General features: G+C 45.4%; 1 protein-coding gene across 1 annotated transcript in view; it reads right to left on the bottom strand.

The window, feature by feature from the left end:
* The window catches only part of UST (uronyl 2-sulfotransferase), a 316617-nt gene that overhangs the window by 87266 nt on the left and 212877 nt on the right, over positions 1-16474 (bottom strand). The window contains exon 5 of the mRNA XM_053592529.1: positions 7571-7724. Coding sequence (XP_053448504.1) covers positions 7571-7724 — 154 coding nt within the window. The remainder of the gene's footprint in view (positions 1-7570; positions 7725-16474) is intronic.

Raw genomic sequence — 16474 nt, 5'->3', positions numbered from 1 at the left:
AGTTTTTCACTTTATATAAAACTTCACCCCATAGCTGCTTTGAATAGCAAGCTTCTTGACTGCATTTAAAGAACATTTCCTAACTGCATTTAAAGTGTAGTTGTGTTCATCCACATCTTTTTATTTAGCATTTATACATCTTTGTATGAGTTGGCCTGCATTTAAAGAATGCCACCTGTCTCTTTGAAGCAATAGCAATGAATTCCAAGTGCCTTGTCAACCTTAATAAAAAGATGTCCATATGCTAAAATATTTTATTCATCAAAGTGCTCGCTGTTTTACTGCCTAAAGCATGGCTTCCTAAAATGAGATCTGAAATGCAGAGTATAATATACTCTTTGATTTCTAGACAATACATTTTATCCACTTCAACTTTTTTTTTTTCAGTTTTTTTTTTTTTATTAAATCATAGCTGTGTACATTAGTGCAATCATGGGGCACTATACACTGGTTTTATAGGCCGTTTGACACATTTTCATCACACTGGTTAACATAGCCTTCCTGGCATTTTCTTAGTTCACTTCAACTTTAAAAGAAAAGTCTGACTTAAGACATATACAGAATATTCATAAATAAAACAAAAATTGCACTATAACATCAGGCCTCCTTAATGACATTTATTTGCATATGCCAATTAAAAGCCTAACAAATAAAAATTTTACGAGTCAGGCATATACGCCTTTCTCCAAATGGGTAGAGATGCTTCTCTCAGTGAAAACAGCTCCTGCAGATACAGCCAAAAGTGGATGTTGTTAATGTCTTGGTATTTCTCAAATCTAGTGCACTTTGGCATCACTTGTGGAGCTTTTTAAAAAGAAAATCCCAAAGCCCAGGTTGCACCCTAGATCCATTAAAGCAGAATCTTCAGTTGTAGGACCCAGGCATCAGGAGCTTGTAAAGCTCACCAGGTGACTCCCATGAGTGGCTAGTGGTGGAGGCTGAGAACCACAGCCACCTGCCCCGGCAGCGGAGCTACCTTGTGCCCTGTGGAGACACAGCTGCAGTCATCCACTGACTTGTGCACGGGGGTGGGGAGGAACAGTGATAAACTCAGCTGACAGGTGGCCAGTGGCAGGCGCACTGTACCTGGCTGTGCTCTGGCAGCCCCTGGGGGTGGGGTGGGGTGTCCTCCAGGGGGATCTCACATCCAGAGAGCAGGTTGGGACAACTTACCCGGGCAGCCGTCACAGCAGGGCTTGCTCCCTCCCACCCCTGCATCTACAGGGACATCTGAAGGAAAGTCTCACTGTCTCCAGCTCCTCACCCCCTCGCCCCTCTGCTCCGGCCAAATGGCCAGTTCACCAGAGTAAGCCTGGAGCCCTCAGGCTTTTGCACATTTTTTAAAATGTCACTTCATCTGAAACAGTCCCTTCCTGCCTTCACCCTGAGCCTTACCTTGTCCTGTCTGTATCCTCCCCTAAACACTCAGTGTCCACCTCTCTCTTCTGAAAAGTCGCTTCCAATGACCCCAACTCTCCCTGACTTCTTTCCTTGCGTCATTTCTCATACTGCAGTGTCTGCCTCATTCTTTTGCTAATTAAACATGGCCCAGCCAAGGGCAACTCCAGCGACTCCGTGTGGCTGCCTGAGCTATGATCTCCCCAGAGCTTGGCGCATCCCGTTGGGACTCTTCACTGCCAACCAGGCAGCAAGCAGCTGGAAGAAGAGTGACAGGCCTCACGCGCCTCAGTCCATGCTCCCCACCGCTGCCCTCGACCCCACCGGAGCCGCTCCTCACACACGGTCCACGTCCTCCGTGTGTCTCCTACTTGGATCGCTGGCCTGTCTGCATCTACCTAAGGCCCCCTCTGCTCTGTATGTGGTAGTGAAAGCGATTTTTTCCACAAATGTAACAGTCCCCTGTTAACATGCCTTAACCCTTCAGCGGCTTCCAGGGATCTTCAGCAGGACCTGGGCAGCTGTCTGGGGTCCAGCCCCTGTCTACTCCCTTGACTGGACCCAGCTCTTTCCCTCCTCAGTGCTCCTTGTCACAGCCTCTCTGGGTCTTCCCCACTCATGGTCCTCCTTCCTGCCACAGGGCCTTTGGAGCTGCTGTTCCCTATCCTGAATGTTTTTCCTTCTCTTCCTGCCCTTCAGATCTCAGTCCAACATTCACTTCTCTGAGCTCCACGAGCTCCTACCATAGTGCCTGTCACATAGGAGGTACTAAATCAATATTTATTGAGTGAATGAATAATGGATGGATGGATGGGTCACTGGTAGGAGAAAAAGCAAAATGTATGACTGGACAGTGGGATCTGCAGACCAAGAGCAGGAACACCATAGCTTGGTGCTGCTGCATGGAAGCTTGCACAGTGGTGAGCAGCTACGGGCTCCCCCACTTTGAGTGGAATGAGCCACAGGTCAGGATGCCTGTCCTGCCCACAGCCTCTTTGGCCCCCCTCTGAGTAGACCTTGGTGACATTGTGGTAAGCAAAATAATGGACCTCAAAGATGTCCATGTCCTAATCCCTGGGACCTGTGAATGTGTTACCTTTACATGGCAAAAGGGATTTTGCAGATGTGACTAGGGTTACAGACCTTGAGGGGGGAAGAGTATGGTGGATTATCTGGGGGGGCCAATGTAATGACATAAGTTCTTAAAAGTGGAGAGCCCTCCTCATGTGGATTAGAGAAATGTGATGGAAGAAGAGAGATTTAAAGCAGGAGAGGAACTCAACCCCCTGGTGGTGGCTTTGAAGATGGAGGCAGCGGCCATGATCTAAGGAATATGGCCTCTAGAAAATGGAAATGGCCCTTAGCCAATGGCCACCAGTAAAATGGGATCTCAGGTCTCCAAGCACAAGGAAATGGATTCTGTCCGCCACCCGAGTGGGCAGGGACACGAACCTTCCCTTAGAGACTCTGCCCAGGGTGCAGCCGTGCCAACACCTTGAGCTTAGCCCAGTGAGGCCCATTTTGGGTTTCTGACCTATGGGATGTCAAGGTAACAAATTTTTGTTGGTTATGCCACTGGGTGTGTGATCCATCATCAGAGCAGCAATGGGAGACTAGCACAGGCACTTCGCGTATAGGTGGCCACACCCCATCCTCTCCATCTGACCATAGCAGGAAAGACATGAGTCTCAGTGGCCCCTGAACATGATCTGGAGATACTGGACAGAGTGACTGAGTGGGAGATTGAAGGTGAGCTGTAGAGGACAGCAGGCAGCTGGTGGGGAAGGCCACGGACAGAGGGGAGGGGATAGTCAGCTGCTGAGGGAGCTAGAAGCCCTGGGTAGCCTGGGCCACCAACACACTTGCTGACTAGAACTGGCCCCAATTCTCCACCGATTCCAGCTTGCCTGCTCCGTGGCTTACGTGCTTCCCATGGGGCCTGGCTCTGCCTGGCATGTCCTGGTCTTCCTTGGCTGCTGTGGTCCTTTTATCCCCAGTCCCATGCACCTCCTGATAATTGCCCTTTTATTTGTCCTTCCCTGGTCTGAACCTCCACCCTACCCCCAGCCTTTCTGAGCTCATAGTCCTGTCTGTAAGGGCAGTCCCCACACGGGGGGCTGTGAGGGTGGATGCCCTAATAACCATGGAAAGCACGCTGACCCCTGTGATATGCCACACACATGCTACTGCTGTATCATGGCAGCCAAGCGCAGGCAGCAGCTGGTGGCACTCTAGCCTCTTTCTAAAATCCCCCAATCCTTTTGTTGTCCCCTCCTCCCCTCCCTGGCTCCTACCTCACCCAGCTTCTTCCGTTTGTCTGAAGCCCCTAGGGATGCCTCAGGTCTTGCTAACCTCTAGAGGTGGCCTTTGGTCCTAAAACCACCTGTGATTCCTGCTTTAGACATCCCAGGACAAATGGACTCCAAAGGCTGCCTCTGAAGTGGGGGCTCCCCCACCCGCCGCGTCTCTGGACAGCTCACTTCAGCCTGGCAGAGCGCTGGGCTCAGCGGGGAGCCACGTGTGCTCAGATGACTTTATAACCCAGGGCCTACGCAAGCTTAGGTTTCCAACTAAATAAACACAGGACAAATGTATGCCAACGGGCTGGGATCAAAACGCATCTCCAGCTGTTGGGAACACACAGAGAGGCAGTTTCCTCAGAAATGAGTTCCCTGGGGGAAAGGGTCTAGTGAGGCAATTTGAGACCTCACTAGAGGCAGACATGAAGGTTCAGGGCCCAACGTGTCCTGAGCCCCATGCAAACAGCAGCCCGTGCTGGCTCCCCGAGGGGAGAAGTTCCATGTCGACAGGAAAAAATGGCCCCTTCAGGTCACATGGAGCCCAGGGCATGAGAGCATCAATGCTGAAGTATGTTCTAGAGATTCAGATCTTCCAAAGCACTGCTGTGTAAGAATGTTAAGTTGACTCCCCCAACAACCCTGTGACACTGGCTTGGCAGATGATATGGTCCCATTGTATGGGCGACACAAGAAAGGTTGGAAGAGGTTAAATCACTGGCCAAGTCACCCAGCTAGGGCAGCTAAGAGAGGAATAAAAGTATATCATGTCCTAAGCCCCTAACTTGACTTGGTATTAGAAGCTAAATTTGACAGAGTTGGAAATGAAAAGCATTATTTTCTTACCTTCCAAGATTTAGAAAGCATAGATATTTACTGAATCGTTTAGAAAGCCGGCAATCCAAATCCCTTATTCACTTTCTCTCTTTAAGAAGAATGATGGTTTCATTCACAGGACACCGTTGGCTGGTCAGGATAGAGTGGAAATTTCCATACACCAGAATTTCATATGTATACTTCCAAAGTTAAAGGACATTCGGAGTCCAAAACTTTCAAGCAGTTTAAAATGCATAGCTTTCTGAAAACCTCTGCTGACTCTGGCCAATTTTCAGCCTTCTCCAGAATTCAACAGGGCCAACATGATTCACAGAATTCTTTATGAATTAAGAAGCTGTAAATTACGCATCTTTTCTTTTAAATATGCATTACTTTCCACACTTCACAGCCAGCGGAATACAGAGTCACAGAGGTAGCGTTCTCCCTGGGAACACTGCTCTTCCAGCGGGGGTTGAGGGAAGGGAGGCTGTGCAACTTGACACATTTCCGAGTTTGAAAGTGCAAAGCGCTATCGAAGCAGAAAATTTCCCCAGGAGAGTTTCTAAGGCCAGGTTCTAAGCAAAGCGCAAGACTGAGTCACATGTGTAACTGGCAAAATAAAAATGACAGCACAACAAATCCACTTTCATGGAAGCTCAGAGTGTAGGAAAGGGAGTGGCTTCGGCAGGAATGAGACTGCCTCCCTGGCTTGGAAATGACAACAGTTGCTTTTCATTAGAAGTCATTCAGCCTCATTAAATACGGTGTGTGTGCCAGGGAGTCTCCTACCCTGGTAATAAGGGAACCTGGACCCATCTGGAGAAGAGTCTCAGGTACTGAGATGCATCCAAGCGTGCTCAGAGGACTGTCACACCCAAACCAGAGGCAGCCACCTCCGCACTGGGAAGCCGGTGGCTCTGGACAAAGAGAAATGAGCCTAAGACAACTACCTTTTCAGGTTATGGTCACTCTACATTGAATTTGTTATCTGGGCTAGCACTAATTTGTTTAAAAATTATTTTCCAGTAAATGCAAATGAAAAACAGTTTGGAAAGAAATTGACAGTTTTAGAAGAGCTAGTTGTTTCCAGAAAATATGGAGGATAGTTAAAAAATGCTTAAATATTTGAAAACAAATTGCTATGACAGCGATGTCTTTGTATAGACAGGCGGTGTTCATAAAATGATTTTGTTTATGGAACCTGGCCCAGGGCTATAAGGTCCAAGTAGGCAGTGGAGGGGCGCTTACCCCACCTGGGCACACAGCCCTGTCCCCACACCTATAAAGCAACAGTGGCCCTCAAATCCTAGGGTCACTTCCCACTTCCCATTTTCTTCCAAATCACAGGGCAGCACAAGATGATATTACTTCACCCTCAGAGCTGAGGCCTCCTCTCAGCTGTATGCTAAGCAGCTCTGCAAGGCTTGGGGCCAGGAACAGAACTGCCCCATTTTTGGCAACTGGGTAAAGCAAGGGGCTTCGGAGCACTGGATCTAGAATAATGTGGTAAATCAGTAGATCCATTTCAGCCCAGTACCTGAGGCCCTGTGCGTGCAGTGTGCAGGGACGGGCCTCCGTGCATGGTTCCCAAGGGGGCGGTATGTGTGGCCTGGTCAGGACCCCTGGAAGGACCGGCCCATAGGCACAGCCTTGCTGAGGGGACAGCCGTCTCCTCACAGCTGCCTATGCCCCACTGAGACACAAACAACACCCTCTTTTGAATAAACAACTCCCCACCCAGGCTTGCCAAAATGAGGATAGGCTCTTCTGAAAGGGGGCAATTTAATTTCAAGAGTCTAATGGAACCAAGGAGATAGAATAAAAAGTTGCAGCTATTAAAAAAAAATGCAATAGACCATCTTCTTTCAAATAAACAAACTATCCTTTGAACAAGAAAACAGCCTTCTAACAGGGTCAGGCTGGGGCCAGATTGTGAAAGAGTTATGTCCCCTGCCCCTGGCCCTCCTCCTCTCTATCCCAGCTCCCCAATTTTTTGCTCTGCAGCCTTGGGGAGCCTGCTGCCACCCTGCTGGGGCTTTGCCAAGCATTTATCAGCTGAGCTCATCTGACATAGAGCCTTCCAGAATACAGTACTTACTTTGGAAAGGGGTCCCTACCGATCTCTGAGGATAGAATTCCAGGCAGGGAAATTTCCCTGGAATTTTTCAAGTCACATCATAAAGGCATTTATCAGCTCTTCAAAAATACAGGACTTGCCTCTACCACCAACTTTTAACATTTTATAAGCTAAAAAAAAAAAAACTTAAACCATGATTTTTATTCTTTCTTTTGTGCAACTTTTGTCTCTAATGATTACGACTTATTATTTGTGTGTATGTGCAAAGGCTGTGTTACAAGGAATAAGAAAAAGAAGCTTGATAACGTAGAAAAACTTCAGCAAATTCCCCTGAACTCTTACATTAATATCTGAAGACTGGTATTCCTAAGATTTGTTTCCATAAAGTGGTTTTTCAGTATTTTCTGCTATCATTTGGTTCTAATTTTCTTAGTGTTAGGACTGAATCAGAACTTTGAGTAATAATCTTGATTAAATGGAAGGTACTGATTTTACAAGAACACAAATTTATTAATCAAAATTCAAAACTAATAGATAATTTGAGAAGACATCATTCCTCTATGAAGTGGTTGTACACTTTGAATACGTACCTGTCACACATAAAAACCACAAAGCTATATTCATAATAGATAATTTAAAGAAAAAGATTAGGGTTTTTGCCATTTTAAATATATATACCATGTAAATATTTCACTGAAGCCTTAGGGAGCTGAACAAATGCAAAGATGTTTTTCTCCTCCGGGACTCAAAACCTAGCACTAAAGACAAACTGAGCCAAATAAAATTAGAAAATCACTTGAGAGAGTGTCTGTTAGGATCTGGGTCATCTGGAACAAGTTTTCACCGGTCTAAACTTCCTCCATGAGGAAGCGCCCTCTCCACACTGAGCTCCCTGGAGGAGCCAGGCGGGAAGGCCATGGACGGGGAGGGGGGCAGCTCCCAGGGCCAGGAGTGAATAGCCCTCACAGGAACTGTGACTTACCAGATAGCGCTCCTCTTGCCGCATGCTGGGTGTGCGGATCATGTGATTCTGTTCCCCTCTCCAGTCTCCAAAGCGACGGAAAAAATAGTTAGATAGAAACCGGTTGACGGGGTCTCTAATGATGTTGATGTAGACAGGCTGGTCTCCTCCAAACCTAACACACAAACATGAAGCTCATTACAACCCAGCACTTCTGCAGGGAAACAGGGCCTATGTGGGCAATGTTTCCCCTCCAGGTAACTGTATAATCAAAGGATGACCCCAGGTGCTAAGGTGCCAATGAATGCTTTAATAAACAAGTGGGGTTTCCCAATGGATATTTTTATTTATTACCAGGCAGGACCATGTTCTTTGTAAATGTTAAGGCAAAAATGATGTTTGATTTCTCACTAGGCAATAAGTTTCTTTTTGTTTTTTTCTTTTTTAGAGACAGGGTCTCACTCTGTCACGCAGGCTAGAGTGCAGTGACATTATCATAGCTCACTGGAGCTTCAAACTCCTGGGCTCAAGTAATCCTTGTGCCTCAGCCTCACAAGGCTATGCCACCATGCCTGGCTAAAATTTTAATAACTTTTTGTAGAGATGGGGTCTCCCTGTATTGCCTAGGCTGGTCTCAAACTCCTGGTCTCAAATTATCCTCCCATCTTGGCTTCCTCAAGTGCTGGGATGACAGGTGTGAGCCACTGTGCCCAGCATGGCGGTAGGTTTCCTGGGGATAGGGCCATGCTCTACTGGACTTTGTGCTGCCAGTGGCTAATACAGAAACTTGGCGTGCACTTGCCCTGCAAACTGAGACAGGGAGCAGGTGAATGACTTGTGACTGAGTCAGGATGTGAACCCAGGTGGTCTGGCTCCAGAATCTGTGCTCTTAATCACGGAAAGGTGAGGTCCAGAGTTGCGGTAAGTAGGAAAACGGAATAATGTGTAGGATATACTTAAAAACAAGTAATAGGGAGTGGTTTCAGATAAAAATAAAACAGCCAGGTGTTCCATTTTAATTTCTTGCACAAAAAGATGAGACAGGTGCTGGCCCAAGAGCAAGGTCTTCCTCAGGCAAAGTGATTAGATTGGCTAAATTTTTCTTAATAATCTCCACAGCCCCATCTCTTTGCACTGCTTGAAAGCAGAGGCCCTGAGGAGTCTGGGGAGGGCACCTCAGTCCCTGGGCAGAGGCCAGACTTTGGCAACTTCCTGAGGCTGCCGCAGGCTTTGCTAGCCCTGTGACCTTGTGACCTTCTCATGGGGGTGTCCAGCCTCTGTCAGGGAGAAGAAAGAACTCAGAGAAAACAAACTGGCTGGATCCTGCCCCTGCCTCTCTCCAGTTGAACCCAGCCTGGAGCCACAGCCACATCCTGCAGCAATTAATACCTATGCAAGCATTCATCCTGCCCTCTGTGTCCCAGGCCCTCTGTCCCACACTGTACTGACCCTCCTGTCTCTCCCATCGGACTGTGAGCCTCTGCAGCTAGGAGGAGCCTAGCACAGTGGGTGGCACACGGCAGGTGTTTAACAAATGCCCAGGTGTTTGCTTCTCAGTCTTACGTTTCTGCCAGTGTCACTGGGCTCTGTCATCCAAGGACAGGAGACGTATCAAGTCACCAATCCTTTCTGGGTATAATTCATATAATGCTGTCCCCAGTTTATTTGCACTTTAAAAGAGAATCTTCAGAGAGAAGAATCCAAAACAAACAAACAAACAAAAACAATGACAGTGGAATTTTAGGCCCCAGGATGTATGAATGATATTCTGGGTCCCTCGAATATTACTACGTTGGAAAACACACTGCTCAAGGGTAAGGCTCCCCTTTCTTATGTCTGGTTAACATGAGGGTATAGACAGGTGGGTTCCACTGTTTGCATTAGTAAGGTAAAGTCAAAGTTGTAGTTGTGCCCTTCACACAGATGAGCCATACATCTGCACATGGTTCCCACCAGGAAGGAACCTGCTTCCCCTCCTCCCTCTTCTTGGATTTAACTGAGTTGTTCTCTTGTGTGTGCATGTTGTTGTTAGTCTACAAGTTTTAAATTAGTATTGAGTGCATGCAAGGCGTATTTTTCCATTCTTGTGATACATTGCAAATCTTGTCAGTTCACAGACACAGACAAGGTAGCATCGTGCGTCTGGATGAACCACTGACTGGAGCCCCTGGCGTTATCTGTGCCCACCACCAGCTAGCCACCACCAGCATCCTACACTCATCATCTTCTTTTAATTAAATTGGGTTTCATATCTATGATACACAGTGACTAAAGTAATCATCTCAGGGACTGGGAAGCAGCAGCATGCATACCAAATAAGGATGTAATTAGCCCTGCAAAAATTGCATCATGCTTTTAAAAACCTCAAACATACTTTTACTTTTATGTGAGTGACCACTGGTGCTAATTAGCAGAACTGCCCAGTCATGTGAGTGAAGATACAGTTTCCCACTAGCACAAGTTCTCTGCCTGTCCACCGCCCGTTGATCTCCTCCCATCAACTGCTATAATGAAAGGACTGACAAAGCTTGTTTCGTATGGATGACCTGCTCTGGTCTGTATAATGTAACCCAATGCAAAACTTCCAGATTAATTTTTCAAAACAGAAGTTTTAACAACTTTATGGTCCTGTTTCAGATGATATTATAGCTTCTCTCTAGAAATTTCTAAGAATGAGAGCAAGGAGTCTGATCTTCATTTCTCCTGTTCAAGCAGGCAGCAGTTAATAATGGTTTCAGGCTGCCAGCCCTCCTGATCCTTTCTATATATGCCACTCTCACTCAAACTGGGAAAAATCTCAGATGGTGTACCAGTTATACCAAAGAGACCAGATCACCACCACACACCATTAGAGCAAACCATGTGTTCTCCTCACACTCAATCAACCTCTGTCAGGACCAGTATTTTTTAACTCTGGTCAGAATCCTTGGTCACCCTTATAAGCGTCTGGGTTACCTGAACCTTCTGTTTACTGATGACTCTGTTTTCGGGGCGAGAGCACTGAGTAGGGATGTTCTGCTCCTGTTTGTATAAGGTAACCTAATGCAAAAATTTCCAGATGAATTTGGACTTTGAAATTACAACTCAAATTTAGAAAATGAATAGTTTGTACCCTACCATCCCATGCACCAAAACATTCTGGCTTAGTTTTAAAACCCTCGAGAGATTTCACAGCCTCCCTGTGACTCCATCCTACTGGTCGACCTGACAGTGTGGAGTCTTTGTTCCACCAGCCGACATTTTTCATCTTCCTTTTTATGCACACTTCCTTCTGTCTGAGCCACCTGACACAAAGGATGAGCTTCTCGTGTGCTCCTAGAACTTTTAGCCTTTTCGGCATCAATTTTCATTCCTTGAACTTTTTTTTTTTTTGGCATCTTTTAAAAATTCCTTTGGCTTTTGTCTTAAGATTTATTGCCCTTCATTTTATTTTATTTTTTTTTTATGTTCCTCATATATATATATATTTTTTATTGTTGGGGATTCATGGAGGGTACAATAAGCCAGGTTGCCCTTCATTTTATAATCTATAGCTCTAATTTGGTCTTTTTTGAGCACTAAAAAATTGTGGTTACTACAGCTGATCCCAGTGGGCTGTGCATACCCTAGAGAGCAGAGAGTCGGGCCATACTTTGTTTTTACCTTAACAAAACACCTTCTGTTCCTTGGTCACCACAACTACAACTTGCATATTTGAAGCTCTCCTTTAAGCCATCCTAAAAAAGCAGGTACTACCAATTAATGTAACATTTGTTCACAGGTCATTATTTACTATGTAATCACCCCTGTGGGTGTTCTGACCCTCTGCAAATTGATCATATTCTTTTAATTTTTGTTTTTATTGATTTTTTTAACGAGAAGATAAAGATCAAAAACAGGATAGAATTCACTAGAAATAATAACTACACAGATCTCCTTTGGGGGAGGCCTTTCTAAATATCTCATTCTGAGCATTTTCATCAACATCCTCTGCCCCATCTTGCTACTTCAACCGACACGCCAGTATTAGTCACCTAACAGCTACACAAAGCACTTGAGCAAAAAATCCAGGTATACGGTATACTCTCATCAAAGTCCTCAAGGCATTCTTTCTGTATAATAAAAAAATCCTGCGTATATTAAATCAAGACTTAAGACCAGAATTATTCTGGAGAACTAAGACTGTTTTGTCTTCCTCCCACAGTAGAGTTTCCTACGACTGGGAACAGTTATTGAAAGTGTATCTTCTCGGGGCGGTGCCTGTGGCTCAAGGAGTAGGGCGCTGGTCTCATATGCCAGAGGTGGCGGGTTCAAACCCAGCCCCGGCCAAAAAAAACCAAAAAAAAAAAAAAAAAAAGAAAGTGTATCTTCTCTTTTTTTAAACTCATGGTAAAATATTTATAATATAAAATGTACCCTTTTCTCCATTTTTAGGTGTGCAAGTCAATGGCTCTTAGTACACTCCCAGTGTTGTGTGACCACCACAACTGTGCATCTCTAGAACTTTTGCGATACCCCAAACTGAAAGTCTGTATCCATTCAACAACAACAACAAGAATTCCCTTTCCTCTTCCCCAACCACCTTCTGCTGAAAGTCGACTCTCTTTTAACCTCTGGCCTGGATGTGGGGGTTATGTGTGTGTTGCTACCTACATCAAAAGATGAAAAGTACCACAGGCCAAAGGCCCACAGCTTTCATCCTTGTTAGTGAGGAAGATGCTTTGAGGTGAGAGAAAGGCCATCATGGAAAAAGATACGACCATATGAAGGGCAGCGTGAGGAGATATCTGAGGATGGTACCTCCTCTCGCTGGGAGAACATACCTGCCTCGCAGCAAGGAGAGCCCTTGGCAGTTACTGGGGCAGGCAGGAGGGGGGCGGGGCGGGGTCTGCCCTGTCCTCACGGCCCAGGCAGTAGATACTTCTATCTTCTCTGCCCAGGACAGGGCCCCCATCACAAAACACAAGCAGAAGAGACAGTTATGTCTGGTTTCTGGCCTGTCCTGAGGCAGGAGAGGTGGAAATGGTTGGTGAGGGGGAAGCTGAGACAAATGCGGAGGGAGGAGTAGCTTGATGATGGGCTGACAAGACACGGAACAAACAGGGGACGAGATGGGCTGAGGGAAAGTCCAGATCGCACTTGTCTTTGAAGAGGGGCCAATACGGCTGATGGGCTGTGCAGCAGCAGTGATCTGCCCACTGGGACAGAAAGGTAGGAACAAGAGGGAAGAGCCGCCTGCGAGGAGGGCCAAGAGTCCCTCGGCGCCAAAGCAGGACACACAGAGAGAAAACTCTCACTTGCAAACGCCGCCTTCGTGCCGGGTTTAAGGAGGTAGAGACAGTGCTACAATTTCTGTTTTGATATTCTCTTCAAAGCATCAGGCTTCAGTCACATTATGAAATAGTCAAAGGGCGTGGTATTAAAATGGATTGCTTTGCCAATAAGAATAGAAAACAAAATCAACATTCATGAATAAGATGTACAAATCATAGGAGTTCTGAAATTAGGAGAATCTGATTTGTTTTTGTTAAATAACACCACCAGACAGGCAGATTTTGTTTACAAATTTCTGATGTAAAAAACATTGCTCCCAGCAGTAATTCAGATCTCACTGGTAGGGAGGAGAGAGTGTGTCCACAACACCTCGCTGGTACATCACAGCCCACCTGCTTCTCCCGAGACAGACTGATCTGTAATCTTGTGTTTTTGCAGGCTAGTGTTGGCACTGGAGCCACCCAGTGAGATACTTGATAAAATAGAAAAGGAAACAAAGGAAGGTGAGGGGGTTACCGGGGAGGAAAAGAGAACGACATGAAAAAGGTGAAGAGAAGAGGTGGCTGAAGTTATTTACCCCACTGTATCTCGTACTCGGGCTATTGTCACAGCATCGAGCTCTGAGGCAAAGTGTCTTAAAGTTTCTTTGCAAGAGCCCAGTTGTTGGGGAGGAGGGTGAAGGGAGATGTAGATGGAAAAAAGAATTACTCCCCACCTCCAAAAAGCTTAGAAAACAAACAAAAGGTGTGGGTATGGGGCAGACAAACTGAATTGTGGTTTCCACTATGTGGCTCTAAGGTGTACTTGAAGGATACTGTTAATATCAGAAGGTTGATCTTCTACAAAAATTGCATCCTAAAGTTACTTTGGAAACCGGAGAAACACACATCCAGTGACTGTAAACAGACATTACAAACCCACTTGAAATATCACAAAGGGTGGCAGCAGCTTTTAGACAGTGGTTCTCAACCTGTGGGTCGTGACCCACAGGAACTGTATTAAAGGGCCGCGGCATTAGGAAGGTTGAGAACCACTGTTTTAGGACAAAGTAGCTTTGATTCAATTCTCCGGGTAGTCCAGGTGAATAATGTTTGTTTGACCCGAATTCCTAGGGAGTTCGAAAACCATGCGAAACAGTGACCGAGTATAAAACCAGTGGACCCAGATACCCAAGTCTGAGATCCCTGCTGAGTCACTGTGCTCCCGTGGCCTGGCAGGAAACCTTCCCAGAGGCCTACTACAGAACACCCTGTTGGTCTGATTCTGTGGCTTCCCATCCTGGGATTAGTACCACTGGATATGGCCAAATGGTTCTTCCTAACCCTGAAAAGGGAGAAGGAACCAAAAGGAGCAGAACCAGAAGGCTAATGATGAAAAGCTGAACTCAACCAGCTGCTGAATCTGCATGAGCTCACAGGACAGTATTTTAGATCATCAGTGTCTAAATTCCCAGGTCAATATGCCATGTTTAATGGAAGCAAAGACATCAAGGGCAATTAGTTCTGGGATAATAGCATACTTGCAGAAGTTCAGAATATTTGTGTGCAAATGAAGATGCCAGGAGGCATGGGCTCTCAGAGGCTGCTCTGGGCTTTGCTGCGTTTAACGACGTGTTATCACCGTGGCTCTGTTGATGACAAACGTCAACAGAGAGTATCAGTTCTTCTCACAGTAACCTCAGTGGCCAGAGACAGCCTGCCAGCAGTTGTAACAGTAGGTTTCTTAACAGCAAATTAATTATCTTTATACCTTATAATTCGAAATATGTCTAGAACTCATTTTTTAAAGTATGTTAAATCCCTCTCAACGAGTCCCAACTTAGTTGTTTTTCTCTGTCAGTTGTATACGTGGGGACTTTCTTTGTATGTCTACAGTTTGTATAGATGACAAATGTATGTTAATTTTCCTTAAATAAACTATTTCCCTAAAAAGAGGATAAGCTCATGCCAAATCTTACAGACAATAGAAAAAGAAGAAATACTTCAAAATCATTCTACTTCATCTGGCCCCAGGTCTACTGTAGTGTACAGAAACATAAGGGGTACTTCGTAAACATGCATTTAATTGAACAATTAATCGATCTATTTTTTGAAATTATCTTTTATCTTTATTCATAAATATTAGTTGTCCATTCTTTGATACTTTGGGAAAAACATAATAAGAAGAAGCTAATGATGACTCCATACTGAATCTCAGAGTCAAAGCATTCTATAATAGACATACTCTTATTTGACAATGTGAATGTTCCTTCTTTGCATGACTATTATTATTATTGCTTAATACTTTGTTGCAGCAATCATCTGATTTCTTTTCTGAATGTATTTGTCTTCATTTGTTCTTTGCGAGGTTTTTGTTTCTGGTCCCCATCTTAAACACTGTTATTGTTCTCAAATTTTAAGCCTTTTTTATTTTGTGAAGGCAAAAAGTGGAAGCCTAATGAGCACATGTATATGTGAAAATAAAAAAAATAAATAAAATTATTATTTAAATTAAAAAAAAAAAAAAAGGATAAGCTGATGTGTAATGTCCAGTGTCCTGTGAGCGTAACTATGGTGTTGTCAGTATCAGAGTTCAGCTTCTCATTCTATTCGTATTTTACGGAAGTCCCTGGAATGTGGGGTGGGGAGAGAAGTGGGGAGAGTGCACCCACAGAGGCTTTTTAAAGAAGCAAATCTAGTCGGGCCAGTCTCCAGCTGTTCCTGCTCAGCTCTGCCTGCCAGTCCATTCCAGCTGTGCTCACCTCTGGGGTTCACTGGTCCAGCTTTTGCGTGTCCTGGACCCGTTCCCTTTATTGGCTCACATCCCAGCAGACTTCCTCTTCCAGGCGGGGAGGGTCCTGCTGACCACCTTCCCCGGGGAAGCTCTGTGACAGCCTCTTACCTTCCTTACTCTCTAATGGAAGAGGAACTCACAGTTTCCTGAAGGCAAGGGAGATATTTAGTGTTCTTTGCAGAAGCCCCAGGTCTACCGCAGTGTACAGAAACAGAAGGGGTACTCCGGAAACAGGCACTGAATTGAACAAAACGGAACTGAGGGAGGAGAAACAGAGTCTGGCCCTGCCCTCAAGGGTTGCCATAGAAACACAGTCAGGCGCTAATCTGTGGGTCAGAAATGCCTTTTCAAATGCCACTTTGAATATGTAACATCCTCCTCTCAGAAGGCCTTTTCTTCATGTCTTTAGAGCATCCCTACAAGGTAGGGGTGAGTAGGGACTGTCTTTATTTTACAGATGGAAGAAGAGAGGCCCTGAAGAAGTGAAAAGACATGCCTAGGATCAAGGCCAGTGCAAAGGCAAGCTCTGATGCCCAGAGGTCCCGACTGCCAGACCAGCACGGTTTTCTGCAGACACGGTGTCTTCTAAAAGGCATCTATCCATTCTTTTTCCTTCAGAATTAAAGCAACCAGGATTAAATTCCTGTGCCTGAATCTGACAATAGAATACGGCCGCCAGGCTGTGCTTTGCCCATCCCATTCAGACGCCGACTTCGGCAGAAGTGTTTTACAATTATTAAAATTCGTTGTACTGCAATTTGTTTGGCTGTAAAGATTTGTCCTCTAAAGGAAGAAGCATTAATGAATGAGGCTGGAGGACCTCAGGGGTGAAGCAGAAGGACACTTGCTGGAACAGCAGGATAACAGAAGCCCTGCTCTTCTCTTTACGAGTCATAAAAC

The sequence above is a fragment of the Nycticebus coucang genome, chromosome 5 (assembly GCF_027406575.1).
Source record: "Nycticebus coucang isolate mNycCou1 chromosome 5, mNycCou1.pri, whole genome shotgun sequence".
NCBI classification, from domain to species: Eukaryota; Metazoa; Chordata; class Mammalia; order Primates; family Lorisidae; genus Nycticebus; species Nycticebus coucang.
Note: the sequence above shows the minus strand (reverse complement) of the source record. Positions and strands in the feature narration are given on the sequence as shown.